The 24,961-nt window shown below is 59.5% G+C and overlaps 1 protein-coding gene across 1 annotated transcript; it reads left to right on the top strand.

Moving 5' to 3' along the window:
- The first annotated feature begins 1,117 nt into the window (after nt 1–1,117).
- On the top strand, nt 1,118–24,239 carry Klhl26 (kelch like family member 26). The gene is made up of 3 exons (XM_004873384.3): nt 1,118–1,228; nt 19,522–19,704; nt 21,800–24,239. Exons 1-3 carry the CDS (start codon nt 1,149–1,151, stop codon nt 23,379–23,381), a joined length of 1,845 nt encoding a protein of 614 aa, XP_004873441.3. The 5' UTR covers nt 1,118–1,148; the 3' UTR covers nt 23,382–24,239.
- Nucleotides 24,240–24,961: the final 722 nt, after the last annotated feature.

The following is a 24,961-nucleotide window of genomic DNA, read 5'->3' as shown; positions in this document are numbered from 1 at the left end:
TGGGGCTGGTACTTCCCGCAGGAGCAACTCAGGCAGGAACCTTGAGGGAGGGTGCCGGGCTCCACCCACGCCCCCCCCACATGGCCTTGCCCCGCCTCTGAGCTGGCCCCGCCCTTCAGCCACCCCTAGCACACATGGAGAGCACCTTGCTGCCCCCCCTCAAACCCGGCCCCTGCCCTCTCTCAGGGTCTCTCTGACCTCTGCGCGCTCTACCCCTCCCCATTCAACCTCATCTATCACCAGGAACCCCGCCCCGGACCCACTCCAGCCCCCCCAGTCAGCGCTTCATCCTGGGCCCCGCCCTCCCAGGCCACACCCACCCTCCCCTCACAAAGACCCCGCCCCTCCCCGCTTGGACTCACCCTCTTTGGCCCTGGCCCCGCCCCTTGCCGTAGAGCTCCTTCCCAATTCCCTATCCTCTGGCCCTGGTTAAACCCAGGCTCCACCTCTATTTTCCGTAGGGCCGGCCCCTTCGCTCCAATACGCCCCTTTCTCCCACTCTGCTTAGGCCTTTGGTCTAAGGCCCCGCCTTAGCTTTCCGCCCCAGCTCCCCTTGGGCCCGCCTTTCTGTGGAGTAGACCCTCCCACCACCCAGGCCACCCCCCATAGTAACTGGTCTGCCGCACACGAAACACTCCACCATTCATTTTTGGGACCCACCTCCTAGGCTATGTCCCGCCCCCAGCTCCATTAAATCCCGCCCCTCGCCAGACTGCGCCCCCTCTCCTCTTGGACACACCCTTCTCCAGGACCCGCTCTGCCCCTCGCCCCATCCCTTCCCTCTCTCCCTATCCCCGCCCAGGCCCTACCTCTTCTTAGACCCCACCCCCTCTAACCCCTCTTCTCAGACTCCGCCCCTTATTTTCAGACACGCCCCTTCCTCCCACTCTCAGACCGTTGCTCTAAAGCTCCTCCACTCTCTTCAGTCTAGCTGAACTCTGGCCCCTCCTTTTGGCATACACGGCCCCTCCCACCACTATCCCCGCCCCCTTGCCGAGACTGGTCCCACCCTCGGACCACGCCCCACCCCCATGGCCACGCCTCTCCGCAGGCCGGGCCCCGCCCCGCTCCCCGGGTCTCGGTCTCACCGGTCGGCGCACGCGGCTCCCGTCACTCGAACGCGCGGCGGCGACGGCGGCGGTGGGAAGATGGCGGAGTCCGGCGGCGGGGGCGGCGGCGGCGGCGGCGGCGGCGGCGGCGGGGTCCCGGGCCAGGAGCGCCCGAGCAGGTGAGTCGCGGTCTGCCGGTGGCCCGCACCTGTCCCGGCCTGCGGGACGCCCTGGGAATCCTGGAAGTCCGGCCCGGCCTGAGGAGGAGCCTTCGCGGGGACTCTGGGCTTCGGGGGCCCGAGGGCCTCTGAGGAGCAGGTGACGGCGGGCCGGGCTCCCCGGACCTCCAGGTGTCTGCGTTGGTCCCCGGAGGGCTGGTGGGACGCCCTAGAGTGGTGGGCGAGGGACCTACAGATACCAAGGTCTGGGAGGCAGAGGGCCAAGCGGGGGCCACAGGCAGTGGGGGGCTCTGGTGAGGAGGCGTGCCCTGTTGCGCTGAGTGTAGGAGGCTGGGAATTGAGGGCTTGGCAGGGAGAGCTGGGAGGGGACACTGAGGAACCCGAGGGTCCCAGCGGGTCCTGAAGGGTGGGCGGGGTCTGGGGGTGTAAGAGGCCCACGGGTTCAGAGGGGCTAGGGTGGTGTTGCGGGGCCAGAGGACTGCCGGAGAGCGGAGGGCTGCAGGAAACAGGCTCCTTCCTGGGGGCTCCTTCCATCCCCTTGGGGTTCACTCCCCTCGCTCTGGCAGAAGAACTTGAGGTGAGGTCTTGCCCTGGCATTATGGGGCATGTTTCACTCCGTGGTCAGAGGGAGGCTCCCTTTCTTCATGCCTGAGACCTGAGATGGGTTGCTTGAACCCCAGAATTTACCAAAAAATCATAGGTACTTCTGTGCTTCTAAGTGTTGCCCTGGAGTCTTGGGGGAAGAGCACCTGCCTGTTTTCACATTGAATGACACCCAGACCCTCCCACCTGAGCCCCCCAGGACCCCACCATTCTCAGCTGGCCAGGAAGGAAATTCAGGCTCCTTCTTGCTGGGGAGCTTACAGGAGCCAAGGGTTTCCCTCAGCATGGTGAATGACGAAGTTGGACCATACATGTGTGTGTGGAGTTGGCCCTGCTTGTGGGTTGGGCTTTGGAGGTGGATGAAATGGAGCTGGCATGGATGGCACAGTCAGGGCAGAGGATGCTGAGTGCCACCTTGAGGCTTCCATGTGTGGGCAGAGCAAGGCAGGGGACTGAGTCGGCTTTGCCAGTGGCTGTGGAAAGACAGTGACCTCTGTGACCAGAGGACTGACCAGCTTCTTGGGGAGGAAGTGAGGGTGGGTAAGATTGGAGGGCTGGAATGGGCAAGGCTTGGTGACCAGGCTCCAGGCTGCAAGCAAAGGAGAGATAAAAAAGGGCCACTGAGCCAGGTATGGTGTCGCATGCCTGTAATCCCAGCACTCAGGAGGCTGAGGCAGGAGGATTGCTCTGAGTTGAAGGCCAGCCTGGGCTACATAGTGAGACCTTGTCTCAAAAACAAGAAAACAACAACAAAAAAAGAGGGCCTGAAAGCCCTAAGTGCCCACCTTGGGCCCTGGGGTGGGTTAGTCTGGGACAAGGGCTCTTTGCTTTGCTGTTGTTGCTCTTATTTCTGGGGGTGGAACTTAGCACCTTGCTTGCACATGCTATGCTAGGGCTTCTACCTCTGAGCCACACACTTTCTTTCTTTCTTTCTTTCTTTCTTTCTTTCTTTCTTTCTTTCTTTCTTTCTTTCTTTCTTTTCTTTCTCTCTTTCTCTCTTTCTCTTTCTCTTTCTTTCTCCCTTTCTTCCTTCCTTTCTAGTGCTGTGGATTGAACCCAGGAGTACTCTACCACCAAACTCTATCACCAGGCCTTTTAAATTTTTTATTTTGAGGCAAGATCTCATGAAGTTGCTCAGCCTGGCCTCAAATTTGGAATCCTCCTGCCTCAGCTTCCCAAGTAACTGGGATGACAGGTATACACCACAGTGCCTGACTTGTCTCTTCTTTTCTTTTTTTCCCCCAGTACTGGGGATTCAACTCAGGGCCTTTATGCTGAGCTACATCCCCAGCCCTTTTAAAAACATGTTTTAGTTTGACGCCATCATGGCTTTGCTTTCCATAGCCCACCTGCTTCCTCCAGGATATACTTTTATCTTACCCTTTCCTCTTTTACTCAGCCCAAGCTTGCTCTGCAGAGCCACTTTTTATCTCACTCTTCACTTACTTTTCCAGTAAACTTTGTCACTGCCTATACACACACACACACACACACACACACACACACGTCTCTCTCTCTATGTGTGTGTACATATATATGTATAATTATTTATTTTTGAGACAGGGTCTGGCTAAGTCACTAAGTTGCCCAGGCTGGGCTTGAACATGTGATCCTTCTGCCTCAGCTTCCCTCAGTGTGGCACCATCACTCTGGCTAACAATGTTTTTGGAAGCTTATGCATGCTGTTGCATTGGAAATTTGTTCTTTATCACTGCTGGATGAAAAGAAACACACTGGCCATCCTTGCAGTGTGTGTGTGTGTGGGGGGGGACAATTTGTTTAGCCATTTTCTGATTGGTAGACTGTTAGATTGTTTCCATTTTGACAATTGTAAATAAAGCTGCTGTGAACATCTGGGTAGTCTATTTATGGATATAACACAGCTATCCTATTGGGTAGATAGCTAAGAGTGGAATGACTGGGTCATGAGGCAGATGTGTTTTTAACTTTTTAAGAAGCTGTTAAGCCTACTTTGTGGAACAGCTGTACATTTGGTATCTTTACCCACAATGTTCAAGTGTTCCATTTGCAAATGAGCACAGTGGTACATGCCTGTAATCCTAGCTACTCATCAGGCTGAGGTAGGAGGGTCACAAGTTCTAGGCCAGCATGGCCAACTAAGCAAGACACTGTCTGAAAATAAAACACTTTAGAAAAGGAACTGACATGCGAGGTAGTGCATGCCTGTAATCCCAGCACTTGGGAGGTTGGGGCAGGAGGATCGCTGTGAGTTCAAGGCCAGCCTGGGCTACACAATGAGATCCTGTTTCAAATAAATAAAACTCCAAAAATAAAAAGAGGGAGGGCTGGGGTATAGTTCAGTGGCAGAGTGCCCCTGGTTTTGTTTTTCTGTTTGTTTGGTTTTTTTGGTACTGGGGATCGAACTCGTGACCTTGCATTTGTGAGGCAGGCACCGGAACCACTGAGCTAAATCCCCAGCAAGCAAAAAAATCCCCCAAAAGCAAAACAAAGCTGCAGTTGTTCTCCATCTTCACCAACAGCTGGTATGGCTAGTCTTTCTTTTTAGTCACTCATAGATGTGTTTCATTTCTTTTCTTTTTTCTTTTTTGGTAATGGGGATCGAACTCGGGACCTTACATTTGTGAGGCAGGCACCGGAACCACTGAGCTAAATCCCCAGCCCCTGTGTGTTTTAGTTCTAATTTTGGTTTTAATTTGCATTTCCCCAGTAACTAATGATTTTGGATATTTTTTATGGGTTTCTTGGTGTCTAACTTTTTCTCATTGCTGAGACAAAATACCCAACACCCAAAGTTAAAGGAGGGGGCTGGGAATGTAGCTCAGCAGCGCAGTGTCTGCCTGGCAGGTGTGAGTCCCTGAGTTCGATTCCAGGTACCAAAGGGGAAAAAAAAGTTAAAGGAGGAAATGTTTTTCTGGCTCAGTTTGTAGAGGTTTCAGTTCATAGTCAGCAGGCTCCAAGGCAGGGTGGCTTGGCAGAGGGGCATTGCAGAGAAGCAGTTCATGGCAGACAGAAGCAAAGCAACGCACAACAAGTGACAAGACACAGCCTCTTTCTGCCCCTTTTATCTTATCCAGGCTACTGAAGGTAGCACTCACATCCTTAATCCTAGTGCCCTTAATCCCAGCATTGTACCATGGATCAATCCCAGCCACACACTCTAAATCCAGCCGCCTCTGACAAAGCTCCACCTATGACCACATGAAGCTTCCACAACTAGACACAAGCTATATAACACTTGGCTATTCAGATCTTTGGTAAATTATCTCTTCAGTCTTTCACCCATTTTTTCACTGGGTTGGGCCTGATGGGACCCCAAATAGCCCACAGAGCACTTTTTCTGGTCACCTTATGGGTTTTCTTGAGGTAAAATTTATATAACAAAGTTCACCCATTTCAAGTGAACCATTCAGTGGCATTTATCAACCACAACCTATGTCTAATTCCAAATTATAATTGTGATACTAAAAGGAGACCCCATACCTATTCTTTGTTTTGAGATGGTCCAGGCCAGGCTTGAACTTGCTATGTAGCCTAGGTGGACTCATGTTCTTCCTGCTTCAGCCTCCTGAGTGCTGTGATTACAGGTATGAGCTACCAGGCTGAACAGGCCCCATACCTAGTAACACTCACCTCCTATTCCCAACCCCTAGCCCCTGGCAACCACTGATCTACTTCCTGTTTCTGGATCTGCCTGTTCTGGACATTTTAAATCAGCCGGAACATGACATTGCCTCCTGTGTCTGGGTTTCCTCACTTAGCATCATTGCTGTAGCCTTTATCAGTGCTCCATGCCTCATTGTGGCTGAGTAATATTCCGCACTGCAGGTAGACCACATTGTTTATCCATTCACCACTTGATGGATGTCTTAGTACATTTTCTGTGACTAAAGCATACCAGGGGCTGGGGATATAGCTTACATACAAGGCCCAGCGGATGAGTGCACATAAGAAAGTACAGAAAATAGGAATGCTGAAGACTGGGTGGCCTAACATTATTTGGTGAGTCCCTCTGTGGCAGTGCTGTGTGGTGACAGCATGTCCCTGTGGTACGACTTGGGGCCCTGGTGTGTGGGTGGCCCAGAGGGAGTCAGTGTCTAGGGAACATGTCAGGGAGGGGCAGGGAGGATCAGCCACTGGTGAGAAGATTCCTGTGGTCCCAGACCTGCAGCCTGGCAGGTCAGAGGCCCCTGTGTGGGTCACATCTTTTGGGGGGGACTGGTGGGGCTGCCAAGGGGCGGGGAAAGCTGGCCTTGTCTGTGATGCCGACCTTCCAGCCTGCCAGGAGGTACCTGCGCCCGGCGCTTTGTCCCACGTAGGGCTTTGTCCTCTGGCCAGGAGTGGGAGTGGTTCCTGACTTTCCCTGGCTCTTCCTGTGGTCCCACAACGCTAGCAAGTGTCCTCAGGAGGGAGGGACCTCACTCCCCACCCCTCCACCCCCCGCAGCCCTCATCGTTATGTAACTTGTTTGTTCCAACTTCTCTCTTCTGCAACTGGGGGGAGAAGAAGGAATTCTCTCCTTCCTTCTCCTTCCTTCCCATCTCAGGGGGTCAACCAAACCCCATTGCCTAGTGGAGATGGTCGCTCATGGCTGCGCAGAACCTCAGGGATGGACAAGGTGGCCGGCTGACCGGGGCTGGCAGAGGGGAGGTGGTGCCTGGCTGTGGGCTCGGAAACAAAAGACACTTGTTCTGCAGCCTGCAGCTGTCTGCTCCTGGCCAGGCCTCGGCTTCTACTGTCCAGGCTCCTCGAGGGAGAGGGCCTTGGGCTAAAGTCCCATGGCGGTGAGGTGCTTCCTGGCCCTGGCACCCTTGCTCCTCCGCCTGCCCCCTGCAAAGGTGTTGCTGAGTCACACTGCTTCCGGGGGTGAGGAGGGAACACCAGCATAAGGGGCGCGCCAGCCATGGGTGTCCCCTTGGGAACTGGTGCCTAGCAGGCTGGCCACAGTGCAGCCTGGCTGATGGCATGTGCTTGCTTAAACTCCCCGCAAGCCCTCCCTGGCTGTCTGTCCCTAGGTCGCCTCCAAGGAAACCCTAGCTCTTGCTAGGAAGACCTGGGGCACAGTGTGGCCTCCTGGGAAGGTCTTGTCCCTTGGGCCGGTTCTCTACTCTGAGGGAGGGAAAGGCACAGTGTTGGCCCTGCCAGAGCCGGGCTTCACCTCTCAGGACATGAGGGCCGGTGTGGTAGTACCCGTGCCCGATAGACACCACTGCAGTCCCTCCTTCCCGTGTGCAGCCTCCAAGCAGGCCCAGGTCCCCGGGTGGGGGCTGGGAGATGCTTGGGGTGTGCCATACATTTCGTACTGGGGCCACCTTGCTGACATTCCCTTGCAGTAGCGATGCTGCCCGTGTCCTGCCTGGTGCCCCCACCTGGGAACTGTGGGCTGTGTCAGGTGGTGGAAGGTGAAAGTTGGCCCATGCTGTTGGGTGGATGGTGGCACCAGTGCTTGGGGGCCATGTGAGGGGCAGGGGTGGTGGCAGAGCAGGCAGTGGAGTGTGAGCAGGTAGCCCCCGCCCTCTGGCCCTTGGCTGTGTTAGTTTGCATGTGGCCGCACTACCATGGGGGAGCTGGGCCCTTCGCCACTGCCTTCCTTGCCAGTCTCTCCCAGGCACTCTCAAAGCAAGACTCACTTTTGCTCTTTTTTTTTCAGTACTGGGGATCGAACTCAGGGCTTTGTGCTTATGAGGCAGGCTCGTTGCCATTGAGCTACATCCCTGGTCCACTTTTGCTCTTTATTGGTGTAGGGGTTTTTTTCAGTTCTTAAAATTGTAAACTGCCAAAGATGTACCTCAGTGGCACCTGTGCCTGCCTAGCAAGCTCAAGGTCCTGAGTTCAATCCCTGGTACCAAGAAAAAAGGTGCTAAGGATGGCACCCAGGGCTCACTGAGCCTCACCCTAGCCCTGGCCCTTGGTTTTTTTGGGGGGGGTGAAATACCAGGGAGCACCCAGGGTGCTCTACCATCGAGCCATGCCCCCTGGCACTTTTTATTTTTATTATTATTATTTTTTGGTATCAGGAGTTGAACTCAGAGCCTTGAGCTTTCCAGGCAGGCCCTGTGCCACTGAGCTACATCTCTAGCCCTTTTCATTTTTTTGGCAGGGGGGCGGGTACCAGGGATTGAACTCAGGTCCTTGTGCTTGCGCAGCAGGCAGTGAAACCACTGAGCTAAATCCCCAGCCCCTTTTCATTTTGTTTTGAGACAAAGTTTGCTATGTAGTACAGGATACCCTTGAACTTGCTATGTGTCCCACACTGGCCTGGAACTTGTAATCTTCCTGTTTCAAGTGCCCGAATGCTGGGATTACAGGCATGGACTACCACACCTGGCTTTGGCCCTTGGTCTTAAGGGATGTTTTAGACTTGGGGTTGCAGGTCTTGTTAGGAGGAAGAGGAGAAAAGAGTAGGAAGGAGGCGGAGAAGAGAGGGAGAAAGAGGAGGGGAAGGGGCGGGGGAGGGAAAAGGCTGGGCGCAGGTGAAACGGCTCAGAACACAGGGCCCTTGTGTGACGCCTGTGGCTGTGCATCCTGGCACCCTGTCCTTGCTCTTGTGCACAGGATCACTCGACACCTCTCTCCCCTTCTGGCCGGGGTCGAGGGCCTACTGTGTACCTGCCACTGGCCTGGGGCCCACAGGACAGGACAGTCCATATGGGGCTGGGTGGGAGCGGCCCTAAGGATCCGAGCCTGAGCTGGAGCATCCCATCTCCTCAGGAGGGGTCAGTGCCTCTTCCCAGATGAGGGTGAGCTCAGGGCACAGGGTGGGCTTGGGTGAGGGTCCTGGGTTGGACTCCAAGTTGGAAGAGCAGACTGGGGGGCCTGGGCCAAGGTGGGCTGAGGCGATGACAGGTGAGTGCTGGCTTGGGGACCAATAGTGGTGGCTGTGAGGGCTCTTAGATTCTGCTGTGTGCTGTGGGCCTGATCCTGGGGGAGTTATAGGGTGAGGGGGCTGAGAACCCACTTGGCCTTGAGTGGCCGTGCTGGCTGCAAGTGTCCAGGGGACATAGAGGTGGCATCTGCAACCCTGTCCCAGAAAGGCCCTTCAAGCCTCTGTGCTCTGGGCTCAGCCAACCTGGGACCGCCGGCTCAGGTCTCCTGGCCAGCAGGTCCCTGTCCTGAGAACGTCTCTCCTCCAGAGAGAGGGCCGCAGCCGCCCTGGCAGACCTCCAGTCGGCATATCTTGCATCACCTCGCAGCCACAGCCCGGGTCCTGCTCCTCCTTCCCTTAATTCTGGCTCTGAGCCACTGTCCTGTCCCCCACTCCAGCCAGCAGGACCTTCCTGTCACCCCCCGCTCAACACCTGCCAGGGCTCCCTGCCCTCGGAATAGAATCTGGTCTCTGTGTGACCCAAGCACACCCCCAGAATGTCCTGTCCCAGCAATTTGCATGGCTCAAGTGCTGCTTCCTTGGGGCCTGGCCACTGCTCATCCCGGCACCACCGCCCACCCGCACCTCCAGTCCTGCCCTGCTGTCACGGTTCGCTGTCTGTGCAGAGGGTCTGTGTCCCCTAGGACATGCACTCCCCAGGTGGAGGGGTTGGTCAGTTCTCAGAGTCCCCAGCAGGTCCATGCCCCCCACACCATGTGGGGTGGATTTTCAGGGGCACTGGCCTGACCCCATGCTCTGCACAGCCCTCCTGCCCCGACGAGGTAGAGTCACCCTCCTCCACTTGATGGCATTTAACCAGCAGGGTCAGGGCAGAGCAGCAGATTCATAGCCTGTCATCAGTAAATCAGCTCCACTATGGAGCAGCCAGCAGCCGCACCATTCTGCATGCGCTCCGTTTATTTAATGAGCAGAATTTCAGCACTGTGTGTGAAAGTTAAGAAAGACACCGCCGGCCACCCTCCCTGTCCAGCTGCCTGAAGTGGAAGTGGGGGCTGAGCCCGCTGGGCCCTCACTGCTGGCTGGCCCGCCCTCCTCCTCTGGTAGCCGAGCTGCAGCTGTGCGGACGAGCTCTCTTAACACTTGTTAACCCCGCGCCTCCATCCCTTCCTCTCAGCCCTTCCCCACGCCTCTCCAGAGAGGGCTGTGCAGTTCGCAGGACTCGTCTCCAATGGCCACGCCAGCATTTCCCTAGCATTCCTGCTCTGCAGAGTGGATTTTGGGGCACGTCCAGCGTGCTTTCAGACCCCTCGCCGAGCAGCACAGCGCCTGACCGCTCCTTGTGCAGCACCACGGTGCACACTGCAAATATTGTGATCCGAGAGGAAGTAACCGGCACCTTGGGGGAAACACAGACCTTTCCTGCGAGGGCAAGGGCTTCCGGAATTGAACACACTCAGCCTGCAGGGGTGGACCTACGGGCTTTTTAAAGGTCTTGGGGGGGTCACCGAAGGATCAAGGCCGAAGATGTTTTCTGACACCACAGCCGCGAAATTCTGCTGGGGTCAGAGCTGGGAATCGGGTGGGAGAGGTCTGGGTGGATATCCGGAGAGCTGTGACCTCCACAGGATTTAGGATTTGAGGCAGTCTGCCGAAGGTGGCTGAGCAGGGGACATGTGACTGCCCAGAATCTTCCGTTACCCCAGCCAAGCATGGGGTGCTTCTTTGGGTGGGTAGATGGGCGGCCAGGTGGCTGTGCCGCAGCAGGCATGCGGGAGCCTTTCTGTGCACATCAGCCCGCGCAGCCTTCCTGGGAAGCTTTCTAGGGCCATCATGGAGTCTGCCCGCCGGGAGGGTGCACTTCTCCACGCTGGCTCCCCACTGGGGTCTATGTGGCCTCTGTTGCGAAGTATCTGTCTGCTCCCCGTGAGTCACTTGCACACGTGGCTGGTGGTGTTTTCCTAGCTGGGATGGTGGCATCAGCCCCTCCCGTCCAGCCTCTACGCCTGCCCCGTGTTAGCATTTAGAGTGGCTGAACCTTGGTGTTGGTTGCTCCGTGCGGGCAGCTTGCTGACCTTTCCTTCCCAGGGAGTCTCGGCGGGTGGAGTGGAGCCGTCTGGCTTGTCACAGACAGGCGGGGCTCTGGCTGGGGACGGCTGCCGCCCACTTACCCTCGGACTCACCCTCTGTGTGACTTCCTCACCGCTGGCCCCTAGGAGGCTCGAGTGCAATGTGGGAGAGGCGGCAGCTGGCGAGGCATTATGTCTCCAGTGGTTTTTCCAGAGGCTTGTCTGGAATGCCACGGGTGACTCTAAACTTCTGCCATGGAGGCCCTCGGGGTGGGAGAGCAGAAGACCAGCTCATTCCCTTCCATTAAAGCTTAGAGGTCACATAAATCCCAGGAGAGTTCCAGTTTTCGGCGTATTGGGGTTCAAGGCTGAAAGGACATCCCCAGCAGGGTCCCCAGCAGATCCATCTTTCAGCTCTGCCTTCCCACTTCCTGCCCACTGCCCACTCAGTGGAAAGGTGACCCTCCCTTATATCCCACCAGCCTGGCAACCCCAAGGGAAAGGCAAGCCTCTATCTGGTAGCTTCAGCAAAATTTCCAGGGAAGGCTTTGACTGGACCATGTGGGCCACACCCCCATTCTGGACCAATCACCAAGGCCATTCTAGGAGGCTCTGATTGGCTGGGCTGGGCCATGTGACTCTTTTAAAACCCCTGGAAGAGGTCCGCCACTGGGCTTGAGCAAGAGAAAAGGAGGTTCTGCAAGGAAAGCACAGGGTCCTTATGAGAAGAAAGGAGGGATTTAAGTACCCCTAAAATGGAGATGTTCATGAACAGGCTCCTTCTGGTGCTGAAATTTGCTTTTGTCAGAAGGCCCCATGCTGAGCGCAAGGATTCTTGCCTCTGGCTCAGCTCCACTGGGGTGAACATGTGCTGCTTGGCAGCCCTGACCCTTCTGGGGCCTCAGCGCCAGCCCTGCCAGAGGAGGCAGCGGGCTGGGCTGTCTCACGGCATGTTTCTGCCCTGCCATGCTGGAATTCGGCGGTGCTGGAATTCACTGGGTTTCTGAACAGTGCTCATGCACCTACTTGCCTAATCTGGAGAGCCAGGGGGTGTGCTTGTTCGAGTGGCCCTGTCTCCCAGACTGGTACTGCTGGGTGCTGAGGGGGCTGGGCTGTTGCTAGATCATCTGGAGTCGGGAGGAAACCTCAGCCTGAGATCTGCCCCCTGGTCGGCCCCTGGCAGGGTACCTGGCTGGGCAGTAGGGTGAGGGGCCAAGGTGGACCCAGCCGGGTGCATAGGTGAGGGAGGCCATGGGGAGACTGTACTTCCAGAGAAGGCTCTGAGGTGGAAGTGGTGGGGACATCCAGTGTGGGGGAGCTGGTAGACTGGGGGTGGGGGTGGGGGCAGGAGGAGGGGGCCAGGCAGCATCAGGAGCATCGCAAGTGTAGGTGTGGAGGTCAGGCATCCTGGAGTGAATCCTGCTGAGCGCTTCCTGGATGCTCCCTGTCAGAGACCAAACCTGGCACTAGGACTTGGGCCAGGAGCTGCATGGCAGAGGCTGAGCAGTGGGAAAGCTCCAGCCCACTGTTGCCGTCTAGGAGCAGACCTGCTACCCCAGCCACCTATCTCTCCACCCACCCGGCCTCCATGCATTCATCTACCCATCCACTCAGCCACCCATCTATCCATCATCCAAGCATCCACCCACCCAACCATGTGTTCACCCACCCATCCACTTATACATCCGTCCATCTATCCAACCACCCCATACCCGCTCATCCACTCAGGCACCCATCTGACCACTTACCCTTCCTCACATCCACCCATCTTGGCCTGCCTGCACCCAGCCACACACCCCAGCCCCTTCATGCACGTGGCAAGCATAGACCGTGACAGACAGCGGTGTACTGGATGGGGTGGGCGGAGAGGACAAACACCCCGGCCAGGGCTCCAGGAGAAGGGCGGTAGTGGCTCAGGACTCTCCCAGTGGGATCTGGTGGGCAGCTCGGAGGTCTGTGGGGAACATATCCTTGCCGTGGGCCGGCACTGAAGAGCCGCTGTCCATGTCCATCCTCTGGGTGTGGGCCGAGCCTCGGGAGTGGTCTCAGCCATTTGGGCCTCAGTCTCCCTGTCTGCATCTCAGTGATGGTCCTGGGGCTCAGTGAGGCACATGGGCATCTGTGTGCTGGCTGAGGGTGGTCTCCACCAGTCAGGCCTGGTGTCCTCGTGCCTCTTGCTTGCTGTGTGGCCTTGGACAAGTGCCTGACCCTTCCTGTGCCTTAACATATCCATCTATGAAATGGGGATAATGATGCAGTGCCTGCTGAGGTCTCCAGGCTGAGTGGAGAGCTGGGAGCCAGGTTTGTGGGTGGCCCTCAGCCAGCCTGGCACAGAGGGGTGTTCACTGGGTGGGCGTGGCCTGTTCTGATGGACATGCTCCTGTATTAGATCTGGCTGTGCACCAGGGTGACCCTGTGCTGTGGGTGCAGAGCTTGCCGCTGGCCAGAAGGATGGAGCTGAGGGCCCCTTTCCTCCGGCCTCTCCCTGGATGGCAGGACTGCCCCTGCTGGCCTTGATAAGTGGCTGTAGTTGGCCCCTCAGGTTGGGAGCATTGCCCACGGGTCTTCCTGAGTCCTGGGCTCCTTCCTGGGGCATGGGCCAGAGGCTGGAGTAGAGACCACCACGGGTCAGCCTCAGGGGCACCCCTGTGACCCCAGGAGCAGGTGCGTGGTGGCCTTGCCCACTCGCCCACCTCCCTCCTCTCTGGTGCCAGCAGGATGCCAACCACTGCTCCTGACTCCCCTCCACCCTGTTTTCCAGAAGGTGGGACAGAGGCTTGCCAGGGTAGGCAGGGCCAGGCAGGGTAGGTGCCTCCCCTCAGACCCCGGGGCTGTGGGAGCTGCTGGGCTTGCAAGTGGGCAGGTTGCCCTGTCTTCCTGTGTGCTTGGTGGAGCCAAGGACACACACCCAGGACCAGGGACACCGGCTCTGGAGGGAGATCCCCTGGGCAGGCCGGCACTGTGTGGCCCTGTCAGTCTGTGTGCATGCTGGCAGCAGGGCCTGTGCTCCCGGCACACCTGCTGCCCTGGGTGCCCACATCCATGGGGGCAGCGCTGGGCACATGCAGGCCTGGACACAGGGTCCTCGTTAGACTGCTGATGTGCACGGGGGAGACCAGAGAGAGCCACTGCTATGCTGGAGGTAGAGCCTGGGGCTTGCATGTGCCAGGCAGGCGCTGGACCTCCAGCCCACCCCAGCCCTGCCCAGGCTTCTGTCCTGTCCGTTTCTGATCTCTGCTCCTCAGCTCTTCAGCATCTGGGGTCCTGGGGCCCACGCCATCCTCCAAAGCACTGCCCGTGCCCCCCCAGCCCTCTGTGAAGGAGCTGCCCCTGCTCAGGAGGGGCGACCCAGGAAGGGCGGGACAGGCGGTGGGGGACAGGGCCACCCCACAGTCCCAGGGGAAGGCTCGCTGACGTGAGTGTGGGGGCTGCTGGCTGGCTGCACGTCTGAGGCCAGCACCATGTGCCAGAACACAGTGACTTTATCCTGTAGCCAGAGCTGCGAAATATTGTGGTAACCACAGCAACAGTAACTGGGGGCAGCTGCCTCAGTGGCTGTGTTGGACCCTGGTTCTCTGTACCCCTTAACCCTGAGGGCTCAGCCCCAGAGGCCACCAAGCCCTGGTGGCATTGGCAAGAAAGAAGCTGCCCGCAGTTGTGAGGGGTTGCACAGGGCCTCAGTTTCACCAAAGTCTGGCACTGCTCCCTGTGGGGTCACATGTGGTGAAGGGTTCAAGATAGGTGCTGGGGGATATGGAGGGACTTCCTGTGTGGCCGGAGAGCAAGAGTGTGCGTGTGTGGGTGTGTGTGTATGCGTGCACATGCACGCGTGAGAAACAAACCCCAGAGGTGAGCAGTGGGCTCAGAGCTCCATGAACAGCCCCAGAGCCCCGGCCCCCTTCTCAGTCTGCCCCCATCTGTCTCTGCCCCCAGATCTCGGTATCCCCTTTCTCTCTGGGTCTCAGAGGGCCTTGGAGGGGCTCCTCTTACCAGCTGGGGCAGAGCTGGAGCGGGCACCGCTGTCCCTGTTCCTCCACGCATGGGGACCTGGGGGCTGGCCTTGCAGTGGCTGGGCTGGGCTGGGGTACAAGCCAGCCAGCTGTGCTGCGCTGCCGTGCCGCGCCCAGCCACATGGACAATAAACCTGAAATTGGCTTGCAAAGTGGAAGTGCTCTCGGCTTCGGGGAAGCGAGCCTGCGCTCAGAACAGTGTGTGCGGGACGCTCACAGACGCGCTGGCTGCCCGCTCCGCGTGGGGGTGGGAAAGGGTTTTACAAAGCCCCAAAGAAATGTTTTCATGAAATTCCTCTTGTTCTTGGCCTTTTTCTTTTCTGGACATTCCAATGAGAAGAATGGATCTGGGGCTTCGGATCTCTCCTGCCGGCTGGGAAGCGACCGCAGGGACGAGGCCGGCAGCTGGGCTGGGGCTGGAGGAGGGGCGCCCACCCTGGCAGGTGCTCGGCCCCGCTCCCCGCCGGTCCTATGGCCCCTGTTCTGGTTCCCACCCGGCCCGGTCACCAGAGCCTTGGTCACAGCTGGCGTGGCTCTCAGCGTCCTGTGACCTCTCCCGCTAGGCTGCTCTGTGCCCATGTTGGTGTCTCCAGAGCAGACCTTAAGGCAAGGCCACCCCAGGAGGTCCCCAAGTCCTAACATGAGGACAGCCACCCTACCCAGTGCCTACACTGACAACCATGCTGGGGGACACGGGCATGGCCTGGTGAGGATGGTGGGGGGGTGGCCGCTCAGAGGCTGCGTCCAGAGCAAGCGGTCTCCAGGGACGCCCTGACCGGCTGCTGACGCACCGGCCCTGATGACTCACGTGTGGATGACCGTGACTTGAGTGGCCGTCTGGAGCCTCGCACTGAATGAGGGCTGCTGCCTTCCTGGGGACCAGCCGCCCCCTGTCTGGGCCCAGCCCGAGTGACAGGTCCTTCCTCTCCTTAGTCATCGGCTGGGTCACCCTCTACTCGTGCCCACCTCAGCCTGGGCCACGCCTCGCTGTCTCTGCTGCCATTGGGTGCCTGCCATTGTGGCCTCCTCCTCTCTGAGCACCAGGGATGGTGGGGGCTTCGGGGACAGTGGTGTCTTCTGTAGGACAGGGGAGAGCGCAGCCATGTGGGGTGTCCACTGCCTGGGACATGAAGGGGTGGGGGCGGACTGGACTCTCCCCTCTTGGTTCAGATGGGCCTGTCTCCTGGGCAGGGCTGTCCTGACTGCTAAAGAGGAGCCTTTGGATTCTTGGAGTGCAGTTGTCACACGCGGACGGAAACACAGTCATAGTCACAGCCCCAAGGGCAGGGCCGTCTGCCCCCACCTTGTAGCCAGGGCCTGCGTGGTTGAATGTCCCTGAGCTCCCAGGTCAAGAGAACTGGCATGACCCAGACTGCTGGCCGCAGAGACCCCGTCCTGGCCCCTGTGCCTCCTCTCAGAGGCCCTGCGGGTCACTGGTGCCATCCCTGTCTTCCAGGTCACTGAGGAACCCAGACACCCATGCCCAGGAAGGCTCCTGCACACCTCTCTGGTCCTCCACTTTGCAATGGAGATGGCAGCGCAGGGGAGGGAAATGTAGGCACCTTCATCTCTGTCCTCCCTGGGGCAGTGCCACACCCAGCTGCTCTGCCCTCTGGACGAGTTCTTGGCACACAGGGGCAGGAGTCCCTCCCCTGCCGGGATGGAGGGTCAGTGTTGGCCTCCCTTCTGGCCGTCATCTCGGTGACTCCCCCACCACCCCACTGACCCTGTTCCTGGGTTCCCTTCTGCCGGGAGGTGGGGGTGGTGAATGGGCCCTCGCGCTCCGAGATGGCAGTTCCTGTGGGTTCCAGTTCAATCAGTGCCGATTGCCAGTACAGTTTGAAAAGGAAATTGCACCCATACCCAACATGGACAGACTTTTTTCTGTTACTACTCCCCAAACAATGCATCATCATAGCCCTGTGCTTAGCACTTACCCTGTGTGAGGCCCCCTTGTCACCGAGGGGTGGTTGGTCTATGGGAGGCTGCCCATGGGCTCCAGGCCAACACCAACCCACCCCACGGAAGCCACCTGAGCATCTTGGCGCCCCCGTGGGGGTCTGGGACCCCACTCCTCGTGGACCTGAGGAACCGCCGTGTCATGCCAGTCTCAGAGGCAGTCTTGGGGTCAGGGCTCTGGGGGTCGTCCTGCTCCTGCCCCCACTGGGACAACTGTGAGCCCTGCTGCTGGGCAGCCCGATAACTCCGCGCTGAGGTGCAGCCAGCCCCTCTCCCTTTCCTGTGAGCTGTCCTGGCCCTTGCGCCTCTTCCACCCAGGTTGCTGCCTGCACTGATTTCCTGGTGCTCTCCAAGCAGAGCAGCACACTGCTGTAGGGTTGAAGGTGCCTATGTTTCCCCATCCTGTGCTGCTGTCTTCATTGGAAGTGAGGGACCAGAGGTGGGTACTCAGAAGGCAGGGATGGCACAAGTGACTGGCAGGGCCTCTGAGAGGCAGCATGGGGGCCAGGCTGGGGTCCCCAAGTGGCTTGCGATGCAGCTGCCCCAGCACGAACCTCTCTTCCTGCAAAAACCTCATGTGCATGCCTGCCCTTGGGCACAGAGGAAGCACAATACGCTTCCCTGCACCACCTGGTCTCCCTCAGGAGGGATGAAGTGGCAGCTGGAAGCGCAGTGGCAGAGGCTGGTAGGGGCCATGGGGGGGTCTGGGAGGCAAAGCTTCTACACCAGACCAGCGCCCTCACCTGCTGCTGTTCCACGAGAGGCTCTAGCTTCAGGCTTCCTCTGCCTGGCCTTCGGGACCCATGGCGGGGGGTGCTCGGGCAGCCGGGAGTGTCGGGGTGCAGACTCCTGAGTTCCCTTTCAAGATCCTTGTGTGGCCACTGCATCTTCACAGGCACCAGTTCCCCTGGGCGGGGCATCAGGGATGCCAGCGCCATGGCCATCAGGCCCGTGTGCGCCCTGGAGCTTCCAGGTCATGCAGGGCGCTCGGGAATTCTGACTCTCCCCGGTCCTGTCCTTGCCTCCTGTCTCTGATCAAAGCTCTGGCCTCTCCTCCAAAATGTCCCCTCCAAGCAGGTGCTCAGAGCATGCAGTGGTCACCTTGCATCCTGTCTTTCCCCTGCCCCTACAGAAGCTGTGAGTGCCACAGGGCAGGCCCAGGCCCACCAGTGAAGCACTGGCCCAGTGCATGCACGCGTGAACGGATGGATATTTGGCTGAGGCGAGGGCCCTGGGGTCAGGAGCTCTTAATGTGTAGCCCTGGGGCTCACTCGACCGTTGTTCCTGACTGGCCTAGACATCCCAGACTGTGCTGGTGGTCCCTGGATGTCCCTGGTTCTAGGTGACAGGCCTACTTCTGGCCCGGTTCCCCCACTGGTGCCGCAAGGGCAGGGCTGCTCTATCTCTAACAGCGTCCAGCTGCCCAGGGGCTGGGCAGAGGGGTCACAGGAGCAGCCAGGCACTGCAGCCACAGAATAGCCCTGACCATGGTGGACCTGGGACCTTCGACGTCCTCTTCACAACCCTCAGGACTTAGGTCTGTCATGCGGCTTGGAGGCTGAAGGGGCTGAGGCAGCAGCCCCAGGTCAGGTGTGCGGTGCAGACCTGGGCACCCCTTCCACCTGGTGGGGCATGGAGTCTCCAGCTCTGCCTGGGCCCCAAGGCTGCCCTTCCTCCTCAGCCTGCAGGAGGTCTCTGGCCAGCCACCAGCACCCTAGTACCCAGCCCTCTGGCACCTCAGCATTGGTTGCTGCTCCAGATGGCCATATGCTGGGCTCTGACTGACTGCCTGTGTCCTGCCTGCAAGGGACTCACAGCTTCCCACCCGGTGCTGCTGTGTCCCCTCGCTGGATTCCCCCACTTCTGGCAGGTAGGGCTGGAGCACAGGCACCTTGCTCCGCCCAGCCCTGGACAGCTCCACCTATAGCCCCTGTCCACCCTTTCTTGAGGGTGTCCAGAGGGCCTCGAGGTGGGCAGGGCCTCTGAGCACAGCAGCTGCCTGGGGTGCATGCCAGTGTGTGCCTCGAGTGGGTGCCAGCTCCATAGCTCAGTATTGTGTTGGGGTGGCGGGCCAAGGGACCAGGAGCCCTCACCCCCTCCCGCACATTCTTGGAACAGCCAGTGCCCAAATTCCTGGCCCTCGCTGTGGGTAGGCGGCATCCCAGGGGGCCACTGGCCTCTGGGAGATGTGGTGCGGCGGAGGGTGGCCGTGGCCTGGGCAGGGGGCCCCAGGGTAGGGATCCTGGCCATGGGCTCTGGCCATGCAGGGCCTCAGGGACCCTGAGGGGCTGGGGGTGGGCAGTGTTTACACAGAACCTGGGAGAGTTCTCATGTCCCTTGTTTTCATTTTTGTTTTTGGTGGTGTAGATGAAACCCAGCGCCTTCACACTGAGCTGCATCTCGGCCCTTTTTTACTCTTTATTTTGAAACATGGTCTCGCTAAGTTGCTAAATTTCCCAGGCTGGGTGTGCACTTGTAATCCTCCTATCTCAGGCTCGCAGAGTGCTGGGATGACAGGCCTGTGCCACCACGCCCGGCTCAAAGCTGTGTTAAGGTAGATGGACAGTGCGGCAGCATTTGGTGCATTCACAGTGCCGTGTAGCTGCCTCTCTGGGCCCAGAGTGATTCCTCACCACGAGAAGAGGCCTGTGCACACACACCCCTCTCGCCTCCACCCCACAGCCCTGAGTGCCCACCAGCCCGCTCCCTGTTCCTATGGACTTGCACCCTCTGTGGCCTTTCGTGTGGCCAGCTTCTGCCACCCAGCACCCGTCCCAAGTCTCCTGTGCTATCCCATGTGCCAGAACCGCGGGCCTCTGAGCCGTGTCCCCAACTCTGCTCTCCCCTCAGCATGGCCGATAAGCACGGGGCCCTCAAGTGCACCTTCTCGGCACCCGGCCACAGCGCCAGCCTCCTGCAGGGTCTGGCTGCCCTTCGTGCGCAGGGCCAGCTGCTGGACGTCGTGCTCACCATCAACAGAGAGGCCTTCCACGCACACAAGGTGGTCCTGGCTGCCTGCAGCGACTACTTCCGGTGAGCACTGTGGGGGCTGGCACCACTGCCAGGGACACCAGGAGGGACAGGAGTGGTGTGGGGTGCTTTTCTGCTCTCTTAGACCTGCTGGGTCCTCCTTTGCTGTCACATGTGGGGCAGAATATGCTTGGTGGACAGAGTTGGCCGTGGGCACCTGATCAGCAGTGCCACCTGGGGCATGACGGCTGGGGTTGGCAGGACATTCATTCAAAGTCTTTTATTTTTAAAGCCAACTGGGAATGGAACCCAGGGCCTTTGACCTGAGCTGTACCCCCAGTCTTTTTCATTTTTTATTTTAAGACAGTCTTACTAGTTGCTGAGTTGTCCAGGCTGGCCTTGAACTTGTGACCTTCCTGCCTCAGCCTCCTAGAGTCTTTATTTGATACCTACTGTATGGTAGGCAGTGGTCTAGGCCTTGGGGATCCAGCATGGCATCCACACTCTGGGTACCTAAAGCAGAACAGCCAAGGGGTGGGAGGGGCTGGAGAACCACAGCGGCCCTGTGTCTTGCCAACGTCTACATTGGGCTCTGTGCCTTGCACAGTGGCCACAGGCCTGTTGGGCATCTGGGTCTATCCATCTTTCCTGTACAGTGGCTGGGCTGGAAGTGAGGCTCACGGGAGCTGGTGGGTGGGGCAGTTCCCCTCACTAGCTGTGGGTCATCGTGGCTCTGGGGCTGCCCCTCACTCCCTTGGTGACCAGCTGGACCACCCTGTCCAGCATGCACCCGAGGCCCGGCTGCCTGCCCTGTGGGCTCGGTGAGGTCGTTTTGGGGAGCCACAGCAGCCAAGCCAACTGGGGCGCTGCTGCTATTTTTGTTTCAGATTTGGGGACGGGTGGGCCTGCCCAGCCAGCAATGCCCTTTAAAGGCTCCCCTGCACTGGCACTGCAGCTGACAAGGCCTTAAAAGGCAAAGCTCCGTCCCGTCGTCACCCGTGGCCCACTGCCTCCGTTTTATCACAGTGCCCGAGGGCCGTGAGGACGGGAGGGGACAGGCAGGGGCCAGCAGGGGGCCGACAGCTCCCTCACAGATGTCCTCCCGCTGGTACCACTGAGGCAGGCCATGTGCCACACAGTGGACAGGGGACATCCCACACGCAGGCAGCCGTCAGGGAAGGTGCCTGGATTGCAGGAAGAGTCAGTGTGAGCCAGGTGGGCGCTGGGGGACAGACCTGCAATCCCAGCACTCTGAGAGACTGAGGCAGGAGGATTGCAAGTTGAGCCCAGCGTGGGAATTTAGCGACTTAGTGAGATTTTGCCTCAAAATAAAAAATAAAGAAGGGATGGAGTTCAGTGTGAGAGCCCTGGGTTCAAAAGCAAAAACAAAAAAAGAAATGTTGTGAGTGCCACCCGCCCTGTGGGAAGGCCTCCCTGGGCTCCGAGTGAGCACTGGTCCTCTCCCATGTCCTTGGGGGCTGTGACCTAGAACCTGAGCCTCCCCACTGGCCTCTGCCTGTTCCCTTGTCCCTGTGCCAGCTCCCTCCTGGCGCTGCCTCCCACAGCAAAGCAGCTCATGGGGTGGGAGGGGCACCTCCTGTCCTCCTGGGCCTCTCTCTGACCCAGGGCAGCCCTCAGCAGCGCCCCACACCTGAGGATGCGCAGCACTTGCCTGTCCCCATGGCTTCGGAGACTGGGCCGAGGAAGCAGGGCCTGTGTGAGCAGGTGGTAAGCAGGCCCCCACTGCAGAAGTCACACTGGCCACTGCACTCCTGCAATGCTGCAGTCTAGTGGTAATGCCCAGACCGCACTCTGGCTGTGTGGCAGCAGGGGGTCAGTGTTCTAGGAAGTTGCATACTTGGGGGTGGAGTAAAACGCTTTCTTTCTAGGTGCAGTGAGGCCTGCCTGTCTTCTCAGCATACTGGGAGGCTGAGGCAGGAGGATGGGAAGTTTGAGCTCAGCCTGAGCAACTTAGTGAGAGCCTGTCTCAAAATAAAAAATAAAAAGGACCACGGATGCAGCGCAGTGTGAAGGCCTGGGTTCAGTCCCAGTGTTGCCCCTCCATCTGTGTTTCTGTCCCGTACTCCAAGGCCAGGGTGATCCTGGCACCCTGACACCCCAGACCCCCACCCCAGCCCACGTCGTTTCCACCCTGCAGGGCCATGTTCACGGGTGGCATGCGCGAGGCGAGCCAGGACGTCATCGAGCTGAAGGGGGTGTCGGCCCGTGGCCTGCGGCACATCATCGACTTCGCCTACAGCGCTGAGGTGACACTGGACCTGGAGTGCGTTCAGGATGTGCTGGGCGCGGCTGTGTTCCTGCAGATGCTGCCCGTGGTGGAGCTGTGTGAGGAGTTCCTCAAGGCGGCTATGAGCGTGGAGACCTGCCTCAACATCGGCCAGATGGCCACTGCCTTCAGCCTGGCCTCACTGCGTGAGTCGGTGGATGCCTTCACCTGCCGCCACTTCCTGCAGATTGCGGAGGAGGAGGACTTCCTGTGCCTGCCGCTCGAGCGCCTGGTTTTCTTCCTGCAGAGCAACCGGCTGCAGAGCTGTGCTGAGATCGACCTGTTCCGCGCGGCTGTCCGCTGGCTGCAGCACGACCCGGCCCGGCGGCCACGCGCCAGCCACGTGCTGTGCCATATCCGCTTCCCTCTCATGCAGTCCTCGGAGCTGGTGGACAGTGTGCAGACGCTCGACATCATGGTGGAGGACGTGCTGTGCCGCCAGTACCTGCTGGAGGCCTTCAACTACCAGGTGCTGCCCTTCCGGCAGCACGAGATGCAATCGCCACGCACCGCCGTGCGCTCTGACGTGCCCTCGCTGCTCACCTTTGGCGGCACGCCCTACACCGACAGCGACCGCTCTGTCAGCAGCAAGGTGTACCAGCTGCCTGAGCCAGGCGCCCGGCACTTCCGCGAGCTCACGGAGATGGAGGTGGGCTGCAGCCACACGTGTGTGGCCGTGCTGGACAACTTCGTGTATGTGGCTGGGGGCCAGCACCTGCAGTACCGCAGTGGCGAGGGTGCGGTGGACTCCTGCTACCGCTATGACCCGCACCTGAACCGCTGGCTGCGGCTGCAGGCTATGCAGGAGAGCCGCATCCAGTTCCAGCTGAACGTGCTGTGCGGCATGGTGTATGCCACCGGAGGCCGCAACCGCGCTGGCAGCCTGGCTTCCGTGGAGCGCTACTGCCCACGGCGCAACGAGTGGGGCTACGCCTGCTCGCTGAAGCGTCGCACCTGGGGCCATGCTGGCGCTGCCCTGGGGGGCCGCCTCTACATCTCGGGGGGCTACGGCATCTCGGTGGAGGACAAGAAGGCGCTGCACTGCTATGACCCCGTGGCCGACCAGTGGGAGTTCAAGGCCCCCATGAGTGAGCCCCGCGTGTTGCATGCCATGGTGGGTGCCGGCGGCCGCATCTATGCCCTGGGCGGCCGCATGGACCACGTGGACCGCTGCTTCGACGTGCTGGCCGTGGAGTACTACCTGCCTGAGACGGACCAGTGGACCAGTGTGACGCCCATGCGGGCTGGCCAGTCAGAGGCCGGCTGCTGCCTGCTGGAGCGGAAAATCTACATTGTCGGTGGCTACAACTGGCGCCTCAACAACGTCACGGGCATCGTGCAGGTGTACAACACTGAGACAGACGCGTGGGAGCGGGACCTGCACTTCCCCGAGTCCTTCGCGGGCATTGCCTGCGCCCCTGTCCTGCTGCCCCGGGCCGGGACCAGGAGGTAGCGCCGGCCACCCCCGCCAGGCCGCAGGTCCGGTGGTGCAGGGCCGATCCCTGCGCTGGCTCGCCGCAGCCTGGCTGGGCCCCCCGGTCCTCTGTCCTGCCCACCCTGACAGTCCCGGCTCCGCTCCTGCATTCTCCCCAGGTGGCTGCTGAGCCCTGCAGTCCTGTTGCACCGGACTGGGTCTCCCCATGGGATCACTGATGGGCCATGCCCACTGCCTGCCCTCCCTGCGGGACCGGAGCTCCTCGCCCCTTCCCGTCCCCCGTGTCCCTCTGCTTTGACACGCACTCACTCCACCGCATGACGCGCTCATGGCTGGACGAGGAGGGGTGAGAGGAGCAGGCGGGGCGCGTGTCTGCCTTCCCCGGGGGCACACTGCCCTCCCAACCCTCCTGTCCTGGACCCCACTCCAAGAGACCCTACAAGCGCAGGCCCAAGCCTCAGTGCCCATCTGCCCGGCTCCTCCCTAGGGTGAAGGGGCCCGGGCTGGTTCATCCCCCAGCTGCCCAGCCCTGCCCACGGCGAGTTGACCGGCTGGGCCACCTGGAGGAGTGCAGGCTGGGCCAGGTCACTGCCTCCAAGGCTTTGCGGCTTCTCCACCACATTTGTTTTGATCTCAAAACCTCTCCTCTCTGTTTTGTTTTACTTTCTGTTTTTTTAAGGAGGCAGCACCACTGTCTTCTAAATGAGATTTGTACTCTGGGGGCAGCTTAAAGTGTCTCTCTCGCTGCTAACAGACGATGGATGTCGTGTTTTCGCGACCCGCTCACCATGTAAAGGATTAACCTCGTACCTCTGCCGATGTCATCCCTTAATGTCTCCTTTTATTTAATAAAAATGTTATGGTGGAAAGATGGAAGCGGCCGGCACTGAGCCCGGGCAGCTCGGCTGATTGGTCACAGATTGGCAGGATCCTCCATGTGTCTGGGGCTCCTCTCCCGGCTGCAGAGGCTCGGGGGCTGGGCTCCCGGACAGCGGTGTCTGCCAGGGTCTCCACGTGGACCTGGGGGACAGGAGACGCTCCAGTGGGGCTGGGTGGCCTCGAGGGGCTGGGGAGGGTCTCTCCATGGCCTGGCCATGCCACTGGGCAGCCCTGGCCCCTGTAGTAGGTCTATCTCCAGCCTCTCAGTGCCAGCCCCAAGTGCTGACCATGGGCCATGGGAGGCGACACAAGGACAGTCCTCCAGGGAACGCGGTCGTTGCTGTCCCTTAGTGCCCAGCAGCTCCTCCTGGAGCCCCCAGCATGGTGCTCCGCTAGTGGCGTGACCCTGCTTTGCCTGCACACTTCGGGGGCAGTGCCAGATACCCCAATAGCCTCCAGGCCCGGGCGAGCAGCACTAGGTGGGGACCTGACTGGGAGCCAGGGGAGCTCTTGGTCAGGGTATGGGGATGAGAGCTCCCTCCTTTCCTGAGGCCTCAGCACACGCCGGCCCCGCCCCCGCCCGCTCCCCAAAAGGCTTCCCGCGGCAGGCTCAGCCCGCCAGGGGGCCAGAGGGGCCTCTGCCAGCTGCAAGTCCCCCATCAGCTCACACCTTGGAACATCTTGTCCCCGATGAGCTGGCAGGGGTGCCTGCGGGGTGG

Source organism: Heterocephalus glaber, unplaced genomic scaffold, assembly GCF_053883595.1.
Source record: "Heterocephalus glaber isolate CG9 unplaced genomic scaffold, H.glaber_assembly_v1.0 deba00001761, whole genome shotgun sequence".
Taxonomy (NCBI): domain Eukaryota; kingdom Metazoa; phylum Chordata; class Mammalia; order Rodentia; family Bathyergidae; genus Heterocephalus; species Heterocephalus glaber.
Note: the sequence above shows the minus strand (reverse complement) of the source record. Positions and strands in the feature narration are given on the sequence as shown.